This window comes from Macaca nemestrina, chromosome 1 (genome assembly GCF_043159975.1).
Source record: "Macaca nemestrina isolate mMacNem1 chromosome 1, mMacNem.hap1, whole genome shotgun sequence".
NCBI lineage: Eukaryota > Metazoa > Chordata > Mammalia > Primates > Cercopithecidae > Macaca > Macaca nemestrina.
Window position 1 is genome coordinate 144,520,586 of NC_092125.1, and position 24,075 is coordinate 144,544,660.

The following is a 24,075-nucleotide window of genomic DNA, read 5'->3' on the forward strand; positions in this document are numbered from 1 at the left end:
GCCTGGTGGCTCACACTTGTAATCCCAGCACTTTGGGAGGCCAAGGTGGGTGGATCTCCTGAGGTCAGAAGTTCAAGACCAGCCTGACCAACATGGAGAAACCCCATCTCTACTAAAACTACAAAATTAGCCGGGCATAGTGGTGCATGTCTGTAGTTCCAGCTACCTGGGAGGCTGAGGCAGGAGAATCGCTTGAACCTGGGAGGTGGAGGTTGCAGTGAGCCAAGATTGTGTCACTGCACTCCAGCCTGGAAAACAAGACTGAAACTCCATCTCGAAAAAAAAAAAGAAAGAAAAAAGAAAAAAAGAAATGCTCACACAAGGTTGGGTCTGGTGGCTCACACCTATAATCCCAGCAATTTGGGAGGCTGCGGCAGGGGGATCATTTGAAGGAAGGAGTTCAAGACCAACCTAAGCAACAAAGTGAAACCACGTCACTATAAATATATTTTTTTAAATGAAATGTTCACTCAGGCTTTTTACTATTTTATTTGTTTTTGCTGCAAAATAGAGATAATGCCACTTATTCTGTATGTTAGAAGTTTTTATTGAATTAGACACAAAATGCTAACAGCTCTTAGAAAACAATCTATAAAAATAAAATCACACTATAATGAATTTAAAAATAAAAAACCTGTAAATAAAATATTTCCACAAGTTTTCACTTAGCAAACAAGCAGCATAGTGAAGTAGTTCAAGAAGGTATGGGATCATGAGTGCCTGGGTTCAGATTAGTTACAGTGCTATGATTTTAGACAACTAATAAAGTCTTTCTGTGCTCAGTTTCTATAAAACCATGAGGAAATATTATGAGTTTTCAGTTGTGTGATTCATGTAAAGCCATCAGTACTGAGCCTGGAACATGAGTACAACACATGGAGCCCCCTCCTGACTGTGTGCTGGGCATTAACTGCCAGGGGCTAGGCATTCATGAGAGGGCTAAACATGCCCTTTCCTTATGTACTGCACCTCTCAAAGAATAGGCAGCTCCATTGTGAGTGTGTCTATTATTTTAGGAAATTGTATCTGAAAATTAACGTGATGCCTCCTCATTCTAAGATTCTCAAACTGACTCAATCCATGAGACACGTATCATTGTATTCAAAAGCTAATGGACATTTTGTTAGACAACAAATGGTTTCTAAGGTTTCCAACAACAACCAAAACAAACAAACAAACAAAAAAATAAACTTTGAAACTTTTGGTTGAGCAATCATTAAACCCTCCCACTGGCACACTCCAGTAATTCCATTTATGGTAGTGGAGTCAGTGACTTGAACGAAGTACTTTCAGTTTCATATTACTCTAAATCCATTACAAATCTGCTAAATTTCTAAATATTACATAACTGAGGAAATCCCAGACCTACAACGTTGGAACAGTGAAATATTAGTCCAAGGATCCAGTGAGAGACACAGAAGTGCTAGAAGCCACTCCTCGTGAACTAAGGAGAAAAAGAACAGGTAAGAACTTTTGCTACTTCTCATTAATCAGCTTTCTCTCTAGCTCCAAAGGATCTCAGCTCAGGGATATGGAACCTATAATGTTGTGGCAGGGATGGGAAGGAATTTATAAAAGTCAGTTCGTTTTCTTAAACATCACCAGAACCAAATTAGGCTGCAGATGAGCCTGAAGCAGGACACAGGTCAGATGAAATCCTGGTGTTATCAGGGACAGCATGGCCCTAAGTGCCACTACAGTGCTTGTGTTGCCTACAGCACCAGTAGACAGGGGCAATCAAGACTCCCTGGGTTCAGATTAGTCATAGTGCTATGAGCTTAGATAACTGATAAAGTCTTTCTGTGCCTTGGTTTCTACAAAATCATAGGGAAATACTTGTTATGAGATTTAAGTAGTGCAATTCATGTAAACCAGTCAGCACTGAGCCTGGAACATGAGTACAATGCATGGAGCCCCCTCCTGACTCTGTGCTCGGCATTAAGTGCCAGGGACTAGGTGTTCATGAAAGTGTAAAACATGCCCTTTCCTCACTTATTGCACCTCTAAAAGAATAGGCAGCTCCATTGTGAATTGTCTCTTGTTATAGGAAATTATATCTAAAAATTAATGTGATGCCTCCTCATTCTACAACTCTCAAACAGCTAATCTTGAGATACATTTCATTTTTTTCAATACCTAATGGACATGTTCTTAAAACAATAAATGGTCTCTAAGATCTCTTCCAACAAAAAACCTTGAAACTTCACTTTAAACCCTCCTACTAGCAGAATCCAGAAATTGCGTTTATGGTTATTGAGTCAGTGCCTTGAAAGAAGTACTTTCAGTTTCATTAGGCTCTGAAGCCATTACAATTGTTGCTTAACTTCTAACTATTTGATCACTGAGGAAAATCCAGAAAGCTACACAACACTGGAGGGGTAAAATAAAAGTCTAGCGATCCAGTGAAAGAAAAGAGAAGTGACAGAAACAACTTTACCTGGACTGAAGAGAAAAGCACAGATCCTATTGCTTCCTCTCCAGCTCTGAAGTACCTCAGCTCAGGGACGTGGAGCCTATAACGTTGTGGCAAGGTTGGGAAGAAATTTATAAAAATCAGTTCCTTTTCTTAAAAATGACCAGGACCAAATTAGGCTGCAGCTGAGCCTGACGTGGGACACAGGTCAGATGAAATCCTGGTGTTATCAGAAGCAGCATGGCTCTAAGTGCCACTACGGCAGACAGGAACTAAACTGAGAGTTTGAAATGCACTAGGATAGTCTTTCTCTTTGTTGACATTGTCTGTGTTGACTAGGGACATGATTACATTTCCACTGTTAGTGATGGAGCTTGCTGAATCCTACTTCTATGCAGCTAAGAAATGGAAAGAGTTACAAATGGGTTCTTTTCATGAGAAGGAAAGAAGAGCAAATGAGAAGCAGAGTAAGCACCCCACTGACACGGTTAAAGACAAAGAAAAAACTGAAACCCATCATGAAAGCAGTATACTTTTTATTACGCTTTTGAACTTTGTTTCAGAATGGATTACTTTCTTTAGAAATAGTCCAGACTCACTAATTTCCTAGTGCCCACTGATGCCCTGTCGCTTAGAAGTGAAATTCAACCCCACTGCTTCACTAAAGTGCTTCCAATTTTGTTTTCTTTTAGTAGAGAGTGGAGCCTAACGTGTGTCCTCTTTAATTCTCCTGTAATGCATCTCTAGAGAAAATATCTTTGCTTACTTTAACCTCTCCATGCACTCAGACTACTTTGATCCTGCCTTCTGGAAAGTCTTCCCCTGAATTCCTTGTCAAGACACTAGTCTCATTCATGGCCTTCCGGTCTGTCTGTCTGTCTCTCTCTCTCTCTCTCTCTCTCTCTCTCACACACACACACACACACACACACACTCCCAGCCCCTTAGCTTCCTCTTCTCCACTCCTACTATTCCTCCTCTTTCTGTTTCTCTTTCTCCTACCCTACCAAATGGAAAACAGAACAAAACAGAAATCCTAAAGCTGCATCGCTGGAAATATATTTTATTTGAACAACTTCCTAGGTAGCTCTCTTTATCTGCCTCTTGATCTTTTAATTCTTATTGCATTTTCTGGGGAGAAACATTCAGTATTTGCAATTTTGAATTAATACCCTCACTGAGTTAGAGGCTACCTTATCGTGACTCTAATGAAACTGAAATTTCATGGCGCATTTTGGGAGGCCGAGGCGGGCGGATCACAAGGTCAGGAGATCGAGACCATCCTGGCTAACACGGTGAAACCCCATCTCTACTAAAAAATACAAAAAATTAGCCGGGCGCAGTGGCAGGCACCTGTAGTCCCAGCTACTCCAGAGGCTGAGGCAGGAGAATGGCGTAAACCCGGGAGGTGGAGCTTGCAGTGAGCAGAGATCCGGCCACTACACTCCAGCCTGGGCGACAGAGCAAGACTCCGTCTCAAAAAAAAAAAAAATTCATGGCACTTCTCTTGGACACGCCCCTTCAGAGCCCTCCGAAGGTTCCCTAGCCATGTATTTCACATGTTTGTATAGTTCTATAAAGTTTACAAAAGTATGTTACATTGTTTCCACTTCCAGAATGGCACTGTGAGAAGCTTTGTCAATCCTCATTGCAGTGAAATAAGCATAACCAGTTGAAGATGGAGGAAGGAACACATTTAAAAATCTTTGAAAATTATTCTAAGGGTAAACATCAAACTATGAACACTGATTCACTGTGTTGGATGTCTATTCACTGTAAGAATTAATAAGTAAATCAATATTGAATTCCTTACAAATAGCTGGGATGCAAAATAAATCCTCTAAATCCTATTCTATCTTCCATTAATTGACTAGTGAAAATATTTAATAAGAATCCAAAAAGAAAGTTTTCTACAATAAATTAAATGAAATATTTGGGTTGTGAGAGTAGTTGAGTGTTGATAAGTCACTGTCATGCTAACATTTTTTGTAATGAGTTACTTTGACTATACTTCCATAACTTTCTCAAATGATACAGATTTTGCCTCATCTCTCTTGCTGTCACACACAAAACTTTTGGCCATACTGGGAAATCTTATTATTATCCCTTATAGTTGCAAAACACTAGAAATTTTCATTTATTTCACCTCCTCTCTTGCAGACAAGGGAACACCCTGGACATGGCATCAGAGATCCACATGACAGGCCCAATGTGCCTCATTGAGAACACTAATGGGCGACTGATGGCGAATCCAGAAGCTCTGAAGATCCTGTCTGCCATTACACAACCTGTGGTGGTGGTGGCGATTGTGGGCCTCTATCGCACAGGGAAATCCTACCTGATGAACAAGCTGGCTGGAAAGAAAAAGGGTGAGTGGCATGAGCAAAGATCTGCCAAGTCCCTTCTGTCCATCTACACAGTCAGCATCCATTACAAGGGTGTGAGGAGAGAAAGAGATGAGGATGATTACTGAAAGCTAACTTTCCATTCACAGTCGGGCTCCTTATCTTCATGCTATTCCAGGGGATAAGATTCAATTCATTAATTATTCCATGATACCTTAGTTTCCCTTTCAAAAGCACAAATAATGCCTTTCCTGAAAGGAGTAAGACGGTAATAAAAATAATTAGTGTACAGAAAAATAACTATAATAAACTATACAATGTTTATTATAATTTTTATGCAATATCAGAGAGTTTACAGTGATCTTTAAGGTTGAAAAAATGTTTCAGTCTGTATTGGATATTCTTTTCTATTGTTGTAAAAAATAAACATAAAATTTAGCCTCATAACCATTTTTAAGTGTACAGCTCTGTGGCATTAATGACATTCACACTATTATACAACTGTCACCTCCATCCATATCTAGAACTCTTTCATCTTGCCTAACAGAAACTCTGTACTAATTAAACAAAAGCTCCACATAAACCCATTGCTTGCCATCATTCTACATTCTATCTCTATGAATTGGACTACTACAGAAACCTCATATAAGTGGAATCATTCAATATTTGTCCTTTTATGACTGGCTTATTTCAATTCATATGTCTTCAAGGTTCATCAGTGTGTTAGCACATGTCAAAACTCTTCCTTTCTAAGGCTTAGTAATTGTACGTGTATACTAATTTGTTTATCTCTTCATCTGTCAATGGCCACTTGGATTGCTTCCACCTTTGTCTGTTATAAATAAGGCTAATAGGAACATGGGTGTCTGAATATCTGTTCAAGTCCCTGCTATCACTTCCTTTAGGAATATATCCGGAAGGGGAATTGCTGGCTCATGCAGTCATTCCATGTTAACTTTTTTTTTTTTAAGAAATCACTATACCATTTTCCACAATTACTATACTGTTTTACATTCCCAACAGAAATGTACAAGGAAATGTACAAGAAATGTACTCTGCATCCTCACCAACATTTTTTATTTTCAGTGTTTTTTTTTTTTTTTTTGATAGTGCCCATATGAATGGATGTTAAGTAGTATCTCGTTGTGGTTTTGATTTTCATTTCCCTAATGACTAGTGATATTGAGCATATTTTCATGCGCTTATTGGTAACTTGAATATCTTCTTTGGGAGAATGTCTATTCAAGTCCTTTGTTCATTTATTAATCTGGTTTTTATTTGCGTTGCTTTGTAAATTTTTTTATATTTTCTAGATATCAATCCCTTATCATATACATGTTTAGCAAATCTTTTCTTACATTCTATGTGATGCCTTTTTTAACTCTGTCCGTAGTGTCCGTTAATACACAAAAGTTTTAAATTTTGCTGAAGTCCCACTAATCTATGTTTTCCTTTATTGTCTATAGTTTTGGTTTCTTATTAAAAAAAAAATCACCAAATCCAATATGTAAAACTTTTACCCTTTGTTTTCTTCTACAACTTTTATAATGTTAACTCTAATGTTCAGTTATTTGATCCATTTTGAGTTCATATTTGTAAGTTATAAGGTAACAGCCCAACTTTTTGTTTTTTGTTTGTTTTTTTTTTTTTTTGAGACAGAGTCTTGCTCTGTTGCCCAGGCAGGAGTGCAGTGGCATGATCTCGGCTCACTGCAAGCTCCACCTCCCAGGTTCACGCCATTCTCCTGCCTCAGCGTCCCGAGTAGCTGGGACTACAAGCGCCAGCCACCATGCCCAGCTAATTTTTTGTATTTTTAGTACAGACGGGGTTTCACCTTGTTAGCCAGGATGGTCTCGATCTCCAGACCTCGTGATCCGCCCACTTCAGTCTCCCAAAGTGCTAGGATTACAGGCATGAGAAACTGTGCCCGGCCAACAGCTCAACTTTTTAAGGAGATACCTCATTTCCTCAACATCATTTGTTAAGGAGACTCTCCTTTCTTCATTAAATGATCTTGACACTGGTACTGGAAATCATCGACCATATGTGTCAGAGTTTATTCATGGGCTGTCTTTTCTATTCCATTGGTTTATATGTCAGTCTTTATACAGGTACCATACATGGTTTTGTAATATGTTTCAGAACTCAGAAACTGTGAGACTCCAACTTTGCTCTTCCTTTTTAAGATTATTTTCATCATTAGGGGATCTCTGGAAATTTCATATGAAAGTTAGGATGGATTTTCTATTTATACAAAGTAATTGGAATGTTGGTAGGGATTACATCAAACCTGTACATCACTTTGGGTAGTAGTGACATCTTAAGAATATTGAGTCTTCCAATCCATAAACACAGGATGTCTTTCTAATAAGTTATGTCACCTATAATTTCTTTAAAGGATGTTTGAAGTTTTCACTCTACAAGTCTTTCACCTGCTTGGTTAAACTTATTCCTAGGTAGTGTATTCTTTCAATGCTGTTAAATGGGATTGTTTTCAAAATTTCCTTTTCTTTTTGTTTGGAAAGGAAATTAGAATTTCCTTTCTAATTCTATTTTTTACACTAGCAACTGATTTCTCCACATTGACTTTGTATGCTACAACTTTGGTGAATTGTTTTAAGAGTTCTAATCTTTTTCTGTGGAATATTTAATGTTTTCTACAAATTACATATTATCATCAGCAGACAGAGATAATTTTACTTTTTCATTACCAATTAGGGTACCTCCTTTATGCTTTTCTTGTATAATTACTCTGGATAGGACTTGCAGTGTTCTGTGGAACACAATTAACAAAAGTAGGCACCCTTTCTTGTTCCTGATATAGGAAAAGCTATGATGCTTCACCATTAAATGTGAAGTGAGCTGTGGATTTTTAATATATGGCCTTTATTATGTTGAGGTACTTTCTATTTTTACTTTGTTGATTATTTTTATCATGAAAGTCTCCTGAATTTTTCCATGCATTAGATATTCGAATTTCCTATTTCTTTGATTGTAAGTAAGTAAGGTGAATAGTGATTGTTGTTTCGGTTCTCTCTCTTAACCTTAAATATGTTACCTTTTCCTTCAATTGCCAGAACTGCCTGTTACTAGATCTTCATCTCTGGTCTCCTCTCTCCCTTGCAGGCTTCTCTCTGGGCTCCACAGTGCAGTCTCACACTAAAGGAATCTGGATGTGGTGTGTGCCCCATCCCAAGAAGCCAGGCCACGTCCTAGTTCTGCTAGACACCGAGGGTCTGGGAGATGTAGAGAAGGTGAGACTCAAGGATCCAATTGTGGAGTGAGCCCCTCTTCTCTGAATATTTTATGCACCATTTAATTGTTTATTAACCATTAACTATAGGCTGTAATATGTGGGGTTTAACACAGATGCATAAAGGGAGCACAAATAATCCCAGTATCATGAGTCTTATCCTGCAGAGAACTTTAGTTAAGAATTTGGTTGCTAAAGCCTCGTGACTTTGTATTTAAACTTAAATTCTGTCACTAATTCAGTAGCCTGAGAAAATTGACTTATTTTAGCCTCAGCATTCCAACCTTCAAAATGTATGGAAAAGACCTATGTTGGCCACATAGTATTATTTTGAATATTTAATAAGATAATACATTTCAGGTGTATATTAATTACTTGATAAAATAGCAACTAATAGTATCAATCTTATATGTGAATTTTGTTATTGAAAAAAAAAGAGAAAATTTTAAATTTAAATTGTACTTCAGGCCTTAAAATGCCCACCAACCTTGAATTTTAATTTTGCAATTATCTGTTGATGATCATTAGACCTAGTAAGAATCATAGTAACCCAAAAACACTGGTCAAAAAACTACCCAAAGCCACATCCTACTGAGAATAATTTTTGAATTGTCTTCCTTTAATAGGTCATTAGTGTTAAAAAAAAACAAACAAACAAACAAACAAAAAAAACCTCTAACATATGAACATTGTTTTACTACTGTTACTCTGGAAAGTGCTGTGACGATGAAACTTGCTCCTGACTCCAGTGTGTCTTGACTTCCAGGGTGACAACCAGAATGACTCCTGGATCTTCGCCCTGGCCATCCTCCTGAGCAGCACCTTCGTGTACAATAGCATGGGAACCATCAACCAGCAGGCCATGGACCAACTGCAGTATCCTTTGTGACCCAGAACAGCACCAAGGTCAGAGGGGACACCTGTAGTCATAAACAAGCTGCCTGACTATGAATCCTCATGAATCAAGCTCAAGAGGAGAAAACAAAAAATAATGCAAGTACGAGGAGCGATCCCATGTATCCACTTTAGAAATGACATTTAGGTTAGGAGCAAAGGAAAATGGAAGGTTTGGGAATGTGTTGAACTAATATGGGATGAGGTCCCTGTTCATTTTGTCACATTTCCTTAGTTAGCTACTCAGCTATGTGACAGAGCTGACACATCGAATCCGATCAAAATCCTCACCTGATGAGAATGAGAATGAGGATTCAGCTGACTTTGTGAGCTTCTTCCCAGACTTTGTGTGGACACTGAGAGATTTCTCCCTGGACTTAGAAGCAGATGGACAACCCATCACAGCAGATGAGTACCTGACATACTCCCTGAAGCTGAAGCAAGGTAACGGAGAGCTTCAACTGATAAATGAGGATGAGAAAACAAAAGAAATTATCATTTTTCAGTTTACTATTGCTAGTTTTCCCAAATTTGCAGTTTTCTATGTCTTCTGCTGGCTATTCCTAGAGAGATTAATGCTTGTTGAATATCCAGATTAATAGATGTTATTTTAAATTACATTTGTCATTGTTCTAGAACAAGTTTCTTGTTCTTTCACCTTTGTGTATGCTGTGATTAGGTTAATTTTATCTCCCTGCATAGGGTTTGTGATCTTCTACTTAGCCATAGAGTATGGAGTACAATAGATATTTTTTAAAAGAACATAGACTAAAACATGAACCGTATGCTAGTCCAAGCACTGGAAAACTACAGCCCAAGACACATCATGGCCAATCCTGCCTGCCAGCTATCTTTGTAAACAGGGTTTTCTTGGAATAATGCTACGCCCATTCATTTACATATTGTCTAAAGCTGTAGTCATGCTCCAATAACAGAGTTCAGTACTTGGAAAAGAGACCACCCAGCCTGAAGAGCCTAAAATATTTACTATTTGGCCCTTTACAGAAACACTTATATTAGGCAATTTTATAATTTTTTTACGTTTCTCTAGGTACCAGTGAAAAAGATAAAAATTTTAATCTGCCCCGACTCTGTATCCGGAAGTTCTTCCCAAAGAAGAAATGCTTTGTCTTTGATCGCCCCGTTCACCGCAAGAAGCTTGCCCAGCTTGAGAAACTACATGATGAAGAGCTGGACCCCGAATTTGTGCAACAAGTAGCAGACTTCTGTTCCTACATCTTTAGCAATTCCAAAACTAAAACTCTTTCAGGAGGCATCAAGGTCAACGGGCCTCGTAAGTCCCCTTCCTAGTACTTCTGCTCATTGTTTAAAACTAGAGGAGCATAGAATAACTTCCACCTAGTTTAAGCTTTGAAAAATCCCAGTCTACTGCTATATTTTGTTAAATTCTAGATGGCACCAATGTTTGTAATATATATTGTTACTCAAATTTCCAGTCTAGGAAAAGGCCAAAGGAAAAAAAGTTCTACTGCTTAAAATTGCCCTATGTAAACACAACTGTAAATAATTTAAATAGGGAAAATTTAAAAGTCAATTCACACGGCTGTAATTCAAGGACTTATATCTACATGTACTTATTGGCTAGCACACTGAAAAGCACATATGCAACATTTCCAGCATTACAGAAAGCGCTTTTGAACAATACTGTGATAAAATAATCCAAATGGAGGACTCCTTTTTATTGGAATAGTGTCATTTGTTTCATACATATTGATCGAATGCTTACTGAGAATAGACTGAAAATATAGACATAAATGAAATAGATATGGTTCCTGCCCTAATGGTGCTTGGGGTTAAAACGGATGCAAACATTCAATTAAGTCTATGTAATCTAATACAAGAACTCTCAAATGTTGGTATGCATACATATCTTCTGAGGATCTTACGAAACAGAAAAGTCTAATTCAATAGATCTTGGACAGGGTCTGAGAGTCTGTATTTCTAGCAAGCTTCCAGGTGATACTGAGGACATTGATGCTGTGAGAAAAATAGGTGGTATTTGACATGCTCAGAATTACACGGAATAGAGACTTTCTTTACCACAAGAAACATTATCATTTGTTTTCCATATGCAGGTCTAGAGAGCCTGGTGCTGACCTATGTCAATGCCATCAGCAGTGGCGATCTGCCCTGCATGGAGAACGCAGTCCTGGCCTTGGCCCAGATAGAGAACTCAGCTGCAGTGCAAAAGGCTGTTGCCCACTACGAACAGCAGATGGGCCAGAAGGTGCAGCTGCCCACGGAAACCCTCCAGGAGCTGCTGGACCTGCACAGGGACAGTGAGAGAGAGGCCATTGAAGTCTTCATCAGGAGTTCCTTCAAAGATGTGGACCATCTATTTCAAAAAGAGTTAGCGGTAATTTTTGTCTCAAATTTACACGGTTTAGGATCATGGAAGCCAAAGTAGGAAAAGGAAAGAAAACGAGTATTTATTCTGATAGAAGTAATTCCTCCCAGCTTCCATAATGGTGAAAACAACAGATTTGTAATCGCATCAATCAGAAGCACCAATTGTATTATTACAGACCCAAAGTTCTAAAACATTTTTTCCTGAATAATTTTCCCTTTACTTATGCATATAACGGACAACCAGAGATTCTAATAAAATTACCTGCCCACTCTTCTCAGACTGATTTGATATTCTAGCCAAACACAAAGAAAATTTTTATCCTAATTATCTTGAACACGCTTCTGATCAGCCACATTTATTCCATATGAAATCATCAGTCCAATATGCAAAAGCAGAGTTTTCCTCTAACGGTTGACATAAAGCTGTCAATCTCAGCCCTGAATCTCACCTCCAAAAAGAAAGCGACTTCAGTAGAAAGTGGGGTCAGGAGGAAGAGTGTGCTCCTGCTGAGGAGTCTGTCAGTTTCTCCAGAGTCATTGACTTTTTATTTTCAGAAGTCTTTCCCAAAATTCTGAGGTCAAGCTCACACCCTTTTCCCTGTTACTCTTTTTACTTCCTATTTTTACATTAAAGGCCCAGCTAGAAAAAAAGCGGGATGACTTTTGTAAACAGAATCAGGAAGCATCATCAGGTCGTTGCTCAGCTTTACTTCAGGACATTTTCAGTCCTCTAGAAGAAGAAGTGAAGATGGGAATTTATTCAAAACCAGGGGGCTATCGTCTCTTTATTCAGAAGCTACAAGACCTGAAGAAAAAGTACCATGAGGAACCAAGGAAGGGGATACAGGTAACCAAGATTTATCTGTCAGTTATGGAAATCTGCTGACCTGCCTCCTACAAACACCAAGGTGACCAAGTCTTGTTGCACACAGGTGTGCTTTTTTGTTTGCATAACATTCATGCTTTTATTCAATAACAAATGCAAAGAGACTGTTATACCAAATATGTCCTAGGTGCTCATCAAACAGAGTACAGTCAATTAACTATTGAGTTATAAATTCAATTACCAGATGAAGCACAAAGTTATTATTGTCATCATTACAGCTGGGCTTTTCCTGTTGCGAGAGAGAGGAACCTAATGATGGCTGCTTAGACAAAAATAGTAATTCATTGATTTAGGCTGCAAACTGGCTTTACAGGACAGGTGGGTCTAAGGTTTCAAATCCCCACAGTTTCCTCCCTCCCATCCTCCCTCTATCTGAGTCACTCTGATATTTGCTTTCTCAAAGATGGCTTCATTCCCCAGCAGGCTCAGCCCATCTGGGACCACAGCATTACCAGTTCCAAACTTAGAGCCCTTAATCTAAACAGGACAGAGACCATCTTTTTCCCAGTATCTATATTAGCCTACTAAAAATGACTGCTAAGTAGGATGCTCTGATCAGCTTGCCAGGAGCATGTGCCTATCACTCGGACAGGGAATTTGGTCACCAAGAACAACAGGGTCAAGAGGAAGAATTCCCAGAGGAAAGGATGGCAGGAAGACGAACAGGAACACCTGCTTCCAGCCATTTCCTACTGCTCACTCTGTGTTCTCTGGGTCCTAAGGCTGAAGAGATTCTGCAGACATACTTGAAATCCAAGGAGTCTATGACTGATGCAATTCTACAGACAGACCAGACTCTCACAGAAAAGGAAAAGGAGATTGAAGGTAAGGAGTGAGTTAAGAGATTAGATGGCCTCAAAAGCTCTAAAAATTGAAATAACTTGACTAGATAAACATGAGACGGTTTAACTAGAGCAGGATCCACAAAGGTGTGTCTTATTTGCTGAGGTCGTCTCTGAGTAGGGCATCTGCAGTCAACAACAACGACAGGTAAGTGTAGAAGGAAGAATGAGGCAACAAGATAACCCCACACAAATTTTTCTTCTTCCTTTTCCTCCACAGTGGAACGTGTAAAAGCTGAGTCTGCACAGGCTTCAACAAAAATGTTGCAGGAAATACAAAGAAAGAATGAGCAGATGATGGAACAGAAGGAGAGGAGTTATCAGGAACACTTGAAACAACTGACTGAGAAGATGGAGAGGGACAGGGCCCAGTTGCTGAAAGAGCAAGAGAGGACCCTCGCTCTTAAACTTCAGGTATCTAATTGCATCACCTCGAGGTTTCTGTGTTTCTGTTTTCTGTCTATTCTCCCTGATCACAAACTTAGTGTGGCAGGGAGAACATGAAGTCCAGGGGAAGGACCCTGCTTGCTTGCTTGTACTTTTCAATTCCTGTCTGTCCGGCCTGAACTGGCTACTGCCAAGTCTGGTCACTAAAAGATTTTTATTTGCAGTTGTGTAACATTCAGTCATTTATCAGTATATCCTTCAATTCAAGGCAGCTATTATCTGCCAGGCATTATTAAAATATCTGTATCTTGGCCGGGCGCGGTGACTCACACCTCTAATCCCAGCACTTTGGGAGGCCGAGGCAGGCAGATCACGAGGTCAGGAGATCCAGACCATCCTGGCTAACATGGTGAAATCCCGTCTCTACTAAAAATAAAAAAAAAATTAGCTGGGCGTGGTGGTGGGCACCTGTAGTCCCAGCTACTGGGGAGACTGAGGCAGGAGAATGGCATGAACCCGGGAGGCAGACCTTGCAGTGAGCCGAGGATCGTGCCACTGCACTCCAGTCTGGGCAACAGAGGGAGCCTCCGTCTAAAAAAAGAGAAAAATCTGTATCTCTTCTTAATACCATATGAAGAAAGAACTATATCCTTATTACTTAAAAGAAGAAACAAACATTCCAAAAAGAATAAATAATTAAGTTCACACAGCTAGTAAATACATTGGAGCTGTCTTCATCACTTAGTGGAATCCACAATGATTATTTTTTTCTGTGACACCTAGTAGGAAATTAAATTTATGAAAACCTTTATGAGCAGAAAGGCTCCTAACCCTCACACCTGTGTGATACTCTGCTAATTCTGACCACTTTTTATGTCCTGCTCCCAGTTTGTTTTGAGTTGTGAGCTATGTGCAGAAACTCAGTGTCGTCAGTCTGGCACTCGGATTTCTTACCTATCTTCGGCTACCCCTGACACCAAGGTGTGGCAGCTTAGATCAAATTTCCTAATGCATGATTCATATACCTTATGAGATTTTGAGGATACTTTGCTTATTTCTGTGTTATGTCATATACATAATAGTGTAAGGAACATGGCTGTGCTTTGATCAAGGATAAGCCAAAGTACGATGTTTATACCTTGCATGACTCAGTGAGTCTAGAGCACAGGCATATAACTCCACTTGTCATCATAGCCATGTAGACATAACATAGAGAAGCTCACCACTATAGCCATAACATAGGGAAGGCCATCACTTGGCTCTAAGCCACTATTGTCTATAAAAGGTATAATTCCCTGTTGACACTGTGCAGGTGCTGGTGCCCAAAGAGAAAGCCAAAACTGTCCGTCTTTGCAGACAGACAGAGGGGAACCAGGACACAGCTCAGCCCACTCATGCCTAGAGAGAGAGAGAGAGTTAAGCTGCTGACCTGGAAGGCAGGGGAGAGCCGGCTGCATAGCTGTGTGGGGGGCTGCGGGGCTAAGCAGCCAAGGCAGGGCAGACAGTGTAGACAGCTAGTGTGAGAAAGCTGTTGATAAGAGCTGGTGCTGAATAAAATCATATTCACCTGCCTACGGCCCCCCGAATGGTCTTTCTTCTCATCTGCCCACGCCCTCCCAACCTCAACATGACCTGTGGCATAGTCGTGAACCTGACAAATAACATATGTATAGGTAGGTATGTAAAAGAATGCATAGATAAGAGTTGAAGCCAAACATATGATCAAAACTGCCCACCAAGCTATATACAATTAATGGGGGGAAAATCAAGGCTGGTAATTTAGGTTCATCAAACATAGCAAAATGTATAAGCTAAAACTCTCTCTTAGGTAAAGGAGTCCCAGGAGAAGAAATCCTGAGCCTGGATGCCCAAGCAAAAGTATAATGAAAATTAAGGCTAGAGAATATTTTAAGAGAAAATTAAATAACAAATCATTGAATATGGAAACCAGATAGAATATTTCAATTTGCCTGATGCTACACTTTACTCAGCCTCCGTTTGTCCCTTTTTAGGAACAGGAGCGACTGCTAAAAGAGGGATTTCAAACAGAAAGCAGAAAAATGCAAAATGAGATACAGGATCTCCAGAAGAAAATGAGACAACGAAGGACATGTACCATAAGCTAAAGACCAGAGCCTTCCTGTCACCCCTACCCAAGGCATAATTGAAACAATTTTAGAATTTGGAACAAGCGTCACTACGTTTGATAACAATTAGATCTTGCATCATAACACCAAAATTATAAAGGCATGCAGTACAGTGATCAAAATCATGTTTTTCCTTTAAAAAAAAAAAGACTGTAAATTGTGCAACAAAGATGCATTTACCTCTGTATCAACTCAGGAAATCTCATAAGCTGGTACCACTCAGGAGAAGTTTATTCTTCCAGATGACCAGCAGTAGACAAATGGATACTGAGCAGAGTCTTAGGTAAAGTCTTGGGAAATATCTGGGCATTGATCTGGCCAAGTCTACAATGTCCCAATATCAAGGACAACCACCCTAGCTTCTTAGTGAAGACAATGTACAGTTATCCATTAGATCAAGGCTACACAGTCTATGAGCAATAATGTGATTTCTGGACATTGCCCATGTATTATCCTCACTGATTATTTCAAGCTAAAGCAAACTACCTTATACAGAGATCTAGAATCTCTTGATGTTCTCCAGAGGAAGGTGGAAGAAACCATGGGCAGGAGTAGGAATTGAGTGATAAACAAATGGGCTAAAGAAGAAAACTTTTCTTCTTGTTCAGTTCATCCAAATTATAACTTCAATGGGACACTTTAGACCATTAGACAATTGACACTGGATTAAGCAAAGTTACATAATGTCAAATACACACTGTATTTATGATAATGTATAATTTGCAAAGATGGACTTTAAAAGATGATGTGTAGCCAAACTGAAATAATTCAATTACTTATTGTTTAGAATGCTAAAGCTTATGCTAGTCTTTTCTAATTCTTAACAGTCATACTTGAAATCTTGCTGAGTTTCCCCAGAAGAGAATATGGGATTTTTTTGACATTTTTGACCCATTTAATAATGCTCTTGTGTTTACCTAGTATGTGTAGACTTTATCTCATGTGTCAAAAGTCCTAGGAAAGTGACTGATGTTTCTTATAGCAATTAAAAATTATTTTTGAACTGAAAATACAATGTATTTCACTAGGCTTCTTATTTCTGATTTTCTTTTTTTGCAGTTCTTTTTATCAGAAAATAAGGTTTTAGTCTATAGCAATAGTTGGCAATCTTTTCTGTAAATACCAGATAGTAACAATTTATGGCTTTGCAGGTCATACAGTCTCTGTCTGAAGTACTCAGCTCTGCATGTAGTGCAAATGCAGCCATAGAAAATACAAAAACCAATAGGTGTGGCTATGTTCCAGTCAATTTTTACTTTCAATAACCAGGTGGCACCCATAAGCCATCGTTTGCAGAACTCTGTTTTACAGAAACATTGGTCAAAGTTTTACATACCTGCCTTGTGTTACTCACATGTATAAAAATCATATGGATGAAATTATATATATTAGAATCTTGAAAAAACTATGTGGTTATTCAAAAGAACATAGTAAGAAAAAAAGCAGGGAAGCAACTAATGCCATTAAATCCACATTAATAATCCTGTCTTTCCTAATTGCTTTGCTTAGAGGCCTTTTGTTACCTTGAACTACCTCTAATTCAATCACATGGCAAATGCCTCCTTTCACAATAGAGCGTGGGGCTGCCGAGCACTGTTTCTTCGTTGAACTGAAACTTCATAGAAGACCAGATGAGACCACAGAATACTAGATGAAACATTCATGTAGATATGCTTGATATTTTCTTCCAAGCTCCATTGCTACAAAGGTGTAAATAAAATACATTTTTATGAGTTGAAGTAACTTCACAGTAGAAAATAATAACTCTGCCTTCAAAAGCAAATAATGGTTTCTTTGTTAATCAATAAAGCATCAGAAAACGAAGAATTAGCAAAATTGAGTTACTTCCTCCCCAGTTTGGTAGCATTAATATTTAGACCAAATTCTGGCCGGGTGCTGTGGCTCGAACCTGTAATCCCAGCACTTTGGGAGGCCGAGGAGGGCGGATCACGAGGTCAGGAGATCCAGACCATCCTGGTTAATACAGTGAAACCCCGTCTCTACTAAAAATACAAAAAAATTAGCCGGGCGTGGTGGCGGGCCCCTGTAGTCCCAGCTACTCAGGAGCCTGAGGCAGGAAAATGGCGTGAATCCGGGAGGTGGAGCTTGCAGTTAGCCGAGATCGCGCCACTGCACTGCAGCCTGGGCAACACAGCAAGACTCCATCTAAATATATATATATATATGTGTGTGTGTGTGTGTGTGTATACACATACATACACACACACCACATTCCAAACCGTCTGACTTGGTTAGTACTTTTCTCTAACATATGCCAAAATAGAATCAAGCTCTCTCCAGGGAGGCATGTTGCTTTCCTATCCTTAGGCCCTCCAATGGTGTGCAAGGATGCAGGCTACGGTGAGTGGGGCCAGGCAGTCATCAGCCCCCTGGATGGCATGCTTGGGTCCCACTAGCAGGTGACCTGGGCCTGTTGTCAGACTTCCTGATGTGTGCACACGCCTGCAGCAGCAGTTGAGGCAGCATAATCCCCAGGCCCTGGGCAGCATGTTTGCGTGGTGGGTGGTGTGAGAGCCTGTCCTCAGGACACAGAACAGTGTCTGGGCAGACCAGCTCCAGAACCTTTGGAGGCACATGCAGATGCTTGGTGGCCCTGCTTCGGGTGGAAGGTTGAGAGGGTTGCTGTCAGTGGCAGTGGCCCCAGGCAAGTGGCTTTCAGAAACTGAGGAGTGTGCATTTGGGCCCCCTTTGTCCAGGGGGCAGCCTCCCTGCTGTGGTGCACTGCCTGTTCCTTACTGCACCACTGGATTCAGCCCACGGGACAAAGTTGCAGCGCGCTGGATGGAAATGAAGAGATGTCAGCAGGGCTCCAGGGACGTGGAGATGCTGGGGCTGTTGGGCCCCAGAGCAGGACACAGTCTGGTGGGGGCTGGGCTCTCAAAATAGTGCTGCCGGGTAGCTCCTTGAGTCTTGGCAGTGTTCCTTACCTAAACCAATGGAGGCCGTTTGCCTGATTGCAATGGAAAGCCAAACAAGGAACACAAGGGTTTTGTAGAGGGAAAGGTTTATTTTTAGTCGACTAGCAAGGAGATGGGGAAAATGTTCAGATTTGTCTCTCAGATCTGGGGGTTGAGGCAGGTCTTATAGACAGAGGGTAATGAGGTGTGATCTGACTGCATTGCACCATGAGGTGATGTCAGGCCTGGATCTGATCAGATCACAGATTAAGCCCTGAGGTGTCCCCTTCTTAAATCAGCCCTGCTCCCTGGTCCAAGCACTTAGGTTTCACCGTGGTTGCATGCTGAGTGTGTGTGGGCATGCCCACGTAACATAACTGGAAACCAAGAGTCCGTGGCAACTGTAAAACAATGCATTATTTTATTACACAAACTTGAACCACACTGGGCTGATTCTGCATTTCAAATCCCCTTTTTTTCATTGTTCATTTCTCAATCTTGAGGGAGAATGGGCGACAAGCACTCTAGTACTTCCTGTTGATTAGGGCACGGGCCTTGGTTAGAGAAATAAAATTGTTTAGCACGGTGTTGTACGACCTCCCTGATATCAGGGTTATGTTTCAGAAGGAGTTGTTTGATTCAATTTTAGGAAAATGCATAAAGTGTTAACAACTTAAACATTATTTCTTCCAGAGAACAGAAAGAATGCTCAGGTTTTATAGCCAAAGTTCCCATGCAGGTTCCCAGTCAGGTCTGTTCATTCAATTGAGAATTAAATCTCGAAACCCACTTAGTTCTGATTGGTCAACCCAGCTGAGTTCTAATTGGTCAATACAGCTAAGCCCTGATGGCAGAGGCAGGAGAGCTGAAAAGCCCCAAAATAATAAGGTATGTGTTTTGGGTGAACTCAGAACGTGTGTGTGACCCCTTGTTAGCAAATGGCCTCTTGGCTCAACTTTAAATGTAAGCCCAGTTAGCCACTCAGGATGCATCTTGAAAGATGGGCTCAAACTTGTTGGCAGACAGCATTGCATTTCATCACAGCATGGAAGTGATTAGCTACGTGCTTCAGGTTTATGTGGTATCTTCTAGGGACTCTGGTGGCACAGTAGTGGCCAATTGAGCAACTAGAGCCATTTACTTACAAAAGGCACTCAGGTACCTGTTAGATTCTAATCAAAGCCTCCTAGGTTATGTTGATTCTGGTTCCTGTCTGGAATAAATTTAAAGTTTCATGGGTTAGGTCAGCATGATCCAAGTCTCTTGCAGATATTTGTTAAAACAGGCTAGAAGAGCTGGGCGCAGTGGCTCACACCTGTAATCCCAGCACACAGGGAGGCCGAAGCAGGTGGATCACCTGACCAACGTGGAGAAGCCGCATCTCTGCTAAAAATACAAAACCAGTGGAGCGTGGTGGCGCATGCCTGTAATCCAAGCTACTCAGGAGGCTGAGGCAGGAGAATCGCTTGAACCCGAGAGGAGGAAGTTGCAGTGAGCGAGATCCCACCATTGCACTCCACCCTGGGCAACAAGAGTGAAACTCCATCTCAAAACAAAACAAAACAAACAAAAAAATAACAGGCTAGAACAATTTGAAAGAGTACCCAAATGATTAGCCCAAATAGAAGGATCATTAATATTTGTAGGATGGAACACAGAAGGTATCCTAGACTAGAGACAAAAGCCAGCTGAAAATAGGTGGGAATTGTACATTCAAGCCAGGAAGTCCAGCCAGGAGGCTTTTTGAAGTCTCCCTTTCAGAGATTTGGTTAACTTTAGGATCGTAGATGTTTCCAATTCAATGTAGCTGGATGTATTTACCCAGGTGCAGCAGTAAATGTTAGCAACAGCACCAACATCACCCTGTACAGCAAGGAGAGAGTCTAAGACAATGTCGTTGTCTAGGACCACATGAGCAAGGGAGTTTGGGATTTCTGCTGTGCTCTGATGGTTTGGCCAGTGGAACAGGTCATTCTATTAACAGTACAAGAAAGATTTCTGACCCTATATTCATTCCAAGCAGGGCATAGTCCAAACTCGGACCCCAGTAACCTTCCTCATCTAGCTGCTTTGCTAGAGTTAATCCTTCTGGGTAAATCACATCCTTGGTAATATCCCCAACTATAATCTAAGAGATTGTCATTAGTGTTCAGTTGTGTCTCCAGGATTCTCAGGTAGCTCCTCAGGTAGCAGTGGTGAGACTAGCTGAATAGATTAAAAATTGGGTTATTCATTTCTGTAGCCAAATCTCCTGGTGAGGATAACTTAAGTATTATTTTTGCCTTTTGGGAGAAGGAAATATGGGCCTGAGAGGTTTCTAAGAAGTCTCTTTAGGCTGAAGTGCTTCGTCACTATTTCTTCATCCCACCAAATATTCCCTTATCAGACCTTAAACTCCCAGCTCTCCCATATCCTGTTTGTCCTATATACTTAAAATTCCCACATGAAACACCTTCTTTCCATAATGATTGATGGTGGCTTTGTTTCCATGACCAAATCCAGACTGATTCACTGACATTTTGTATAATAATATAATTCTAATAGAGAATGATTCCAACATTCCCGAAAGTGCTCACTGTTCTGTGCCCCTACACTTTTCCCACAATATGAGCATTGGGTAAAAACAGATGAGTGATTAGACTAGAAGATGGTGTCTATAAAGCCATGGACTGACGACATTGATTTAGACCATTTTTATTCTATACAGATATACATCGCTATGTAACTTCTTCATATATTCTCTCATCCTGAACACATGTTTTATAAATATGTATGAAATTTCAAAACAGGCCTGGCATTGGTGCCTTATGCCTATAATGCCAGCACTTTGGGAGGCCAAGGCAGGTGGATCGCTTGAATCTAGGAGTTTGAGACCAGCCTGGGAAACACGGCAAGACCCCATCTCTACAGAAAAAAAAAAAACAAAAAAATTAGTCAGAGGTTGTTGGGCATGCCTGTGGTCCCAGCTACTCAACAGGCTTAGGGAGGAGGATCACTTGAGCTGCAGAGGCAGAGGTTGCAGGGAGCTGAGGTTGCACCACCGCACTCCAGCCTGGGTGACAGAGCCAGACTCTGTCTCAAAAAAAAAAAAAAAAAAACCCAGAAATTAGGAAACATAGTAATGATAACAACATAAAAGATCACACAGTCACACCTTATTACAAATTTTATGCTCTGGAAACCTTTTTAGAAATAACATATATTTAAATATCATGTTTAGGAAATGTGTTGATATTTAATACTTAATTGAAAGTTTTACTAAATTTTCAGTGTTCAAAATAAGACTTCTATGTACATTATTTCATTTCAGCCTCACTAAACAATATGAATTGGATATTGATGGGCTCATTGAGATGATGAAATAAGGCATAGAAAGCTCACAAACTGAGGAGTGGCTGAGAGGCTAGCATCTCCCTTTGGTGGCGACATCTTGCTTTTCCTCTATATTCCTAATGTGACAGAGCTCGAAGTGACATAGATTAGATACCCTTCTTCCTTCTTATCTTTGCTTCCAAATCGTTTATTCTCTTTCTTTAGTTTCTAAATCTTCCAGAAAGCCACAAAACAACAATACACATAAAGTGAAACACATGTTATCAGGCTATATTACTCACGACTCCCTCTCTCTAGGCATTCTGGATCTCCCAACCCCTTTATTCACTGAATATTTTAGCAGCTGACTCTTCCTCTCTTTATCACTACTCTTGTTGTTAATTTTTGGGGCCTTTCACATGCGGTAGACAAGCATCTAATACCCCAGTCTCTCAGTTCCTTGACCTCTGAGAAAGTCTTTTCTATCATCTCACCTCAGCCTCAACATTTTCTTTACAGTAACTAAACCTCCTCCATAATCTCACTGTCAAGCATCCCACACTGTAGAGGACTACGTGCTCACAAACAGGGTGTTCCCGATAAGTCCTGCTCTCGCAAACGAAGCAGGGCGTTCCCGACAAGTCCTGCTCTTGCAAACGAAGCAGGGCGTTGGGGGCCTGTTTATATGCAAATATCTTGAAAATCCGGAAAGTCAGGGAAAGGTCAGAAAAACAACAATGTGTCTTGTGACTTGGCAACATTCCACAAACGACTGTATAAAATAAAGGACAGCGCGCCATTTAAGGCGGCCGCCATGTTTGTCTTGTCTTGTGTTGTCTTGTGTGTTCATTCCTTTGTTTAGGAAACACGCGGACCCCAACACCACACAATCAGCCCCTCTCATGACCTGCCTGCTCCATGTTGATATGTCAAATGCTCGATTCTCCATTCTCATGTTATGTCTCAGCAATACGACAAAGATAATCATCCCTTCCTTCTTCAGGCGTTTCATATTTCAGGCTGCTTATATAGCACACAGTCTTTGTTTTTCTCTATCTCATTGACCATTCTTTTTCAATTTACTTTTCTGAATTATTTCTACTTCTTAATTTCTAAATATCATAGCTCTTCAGTTTTTGAGCCCGTTTTTTTTCTTTAATCCACTCTCTTGGCTTCGGCAAATCTCTATTTAACATGTCCAAATTTACATCTCTAACTTCACTGCCTGTTTAGCGTTCCCACGCTGATGTCCAATAAATATCTCAAGTTTTACATATCAAAACTCTGATTCTCCTGTGATCTTAAACTTCATCCTCCCACAGTCTCCCCTATCTTGGCAAATATATTTCCTTTAACCCCATCCTTGATCCCTATTTTCCTCTCTGTCCTCAAGTTCAATTCAATAGCAAGTCCTGTTACCTCTAAATTGGAAATACATCTAGAGTTGAATAGAACCTCACCCTTTCTAGTCTAAGTCTATGTTGTCATTCACCTGGAATTCCACACTGGACTCCTAATTTGCTGTGTTCACTTTTGCCCTTCTAAATCTACTCCAGTCTTAGTGACTTTTACTTTTTTAAAAGTAAAATGAAAAACAATATACATAAGGAAAAATAACCAAATTATAATCTTACAGTAGATGATTTTTGAGAAGTACATCTGTCTCGCACCATCATGTAAGGAACTAAATCAAGGAACTAAATTTTGCCAAATACCCTCAGAATCTTAGTTATAGCATCACCCAAATTTCCACCTTGCTAGCCCATGTGCTTTATTGCTTGCTGACTCTCTCTGTGTGTCTCCCTCTTTCTCACTAGCTTACACACTCTTTTACTCTCTCTACCCTTTCTTTTTTATCTCCCTCTCTCTTTCATGGCTTGCTCACACTGATGAAGGAAGTTATCATGGCAGAAATTTCACATGGCAAACAATTGGGGATGACCTTTAGTTGATAGCCATAAAGGAACTGAGGACCTTAGTCTAACAACTTAATGATAAAATGAATCCTGCCAATGACCATGAGACTGAGTTTGGGGAGTGGATTCTTCCCCAGGAGGCACTTTGATTGCAGCCTGTGAGAAACCACAAAGAAGACACAGCTAAACCTTGTCTAGAATCTTGTGAACTTTAGAAAATATGAGACAATCAGTGCTGTTTCAAGTCACTACATTTGGGAGCATATTTCTTATGCAATAGCAGATACTAATACAGAAATGTTATCTGACTTGGAACATCACAGATTGTTATTGTCTGCTTTTTTCTTTATATAAACTGAAATATATACTATGTTTTGTTTTTTGTTTGACTT

General features: G+C 40.1%; 2 protein-coding genes across 5 annotated transcripts in view; one reads left to right on the forward strand and one right to left on the reverse strand.

The window, feature by feature from the left end:
- Positions 1 to 24,075, reverse strand: part of LOC105482812 (zinc finger CCHC-type and RNA-binding motif-containing protein 1) — a 111,775-nt gene that overhangs the window by 21,372 nt on the left and 66,328 nt on the right. Inside the window, exon 3 of one of the 4 annotated variants that reach the window (XM_071083583.1) lies at positions 8,817 to 17,237. The exons of the other annotated variants lie outside the window; for them this stretch is intronic. The gene's annotated coding sequence lies outside the window, so the exon portion shown is untranslated. Of the gene's footprint in view, positions 1 to 8,816; positions 17,238 to 24,075 lie in introns of those variants that run through there. 4 annotated transcript variants of the gene reach the window in all.
- LOC105482810 (guanylate-binding protein 1) lies at positions 1,277 to 15,540 on the forward strand. Its single transcript, XM_011743156.2, has 11 exons — positions 1,277 to 1,463; positions 4,574 to 4,782; positions 7,885 to 8,012; positions 8,778 to 8,887; positions 9,153 to 9,349; positions 9,957 to 10,199; positions 11,002 to 11,282; positions 11,910 to 12,122; positions 12,884 to 12,986; positions 13,224 to 13,417; positions 15,403 to 15,540. Exons 2-11 carry the CDS (start codon positions 4,593 to 4,595, stop codon positions 15,514 to 15,516), a joined length of 1,773 nt encoding a protein of 590 aa, XP_011741458.1. The 5' UTR covers positions 1,277 to 1,463; positions 4,574 to 4,592; the 3' UTR covers positions 15,517 to 15,540.

Coding starts and splice junctions, on each gene's coding strand:
- LOC105482810 (XM_011743156.2), top strand. CDS start 4,593: ATGGCATCAGAGATCCACATGACAGGCCCAATGTGCCTCATTGAGAAC. Junction 8,013..8,777: donor GTCTGGGAGATGTAGAGAAG/GTGAGACTCAAG, acceptor CTTGACTTCCAG/GGTGACAACCAGAATGACTC. Junction 12,123..12,883: donor AACCAAGGAAGGGGATACAG/GTAACCAAGATT, acceptor CTGGGTCCTAAG/GCTGAAGAGATTCTGCAGAC.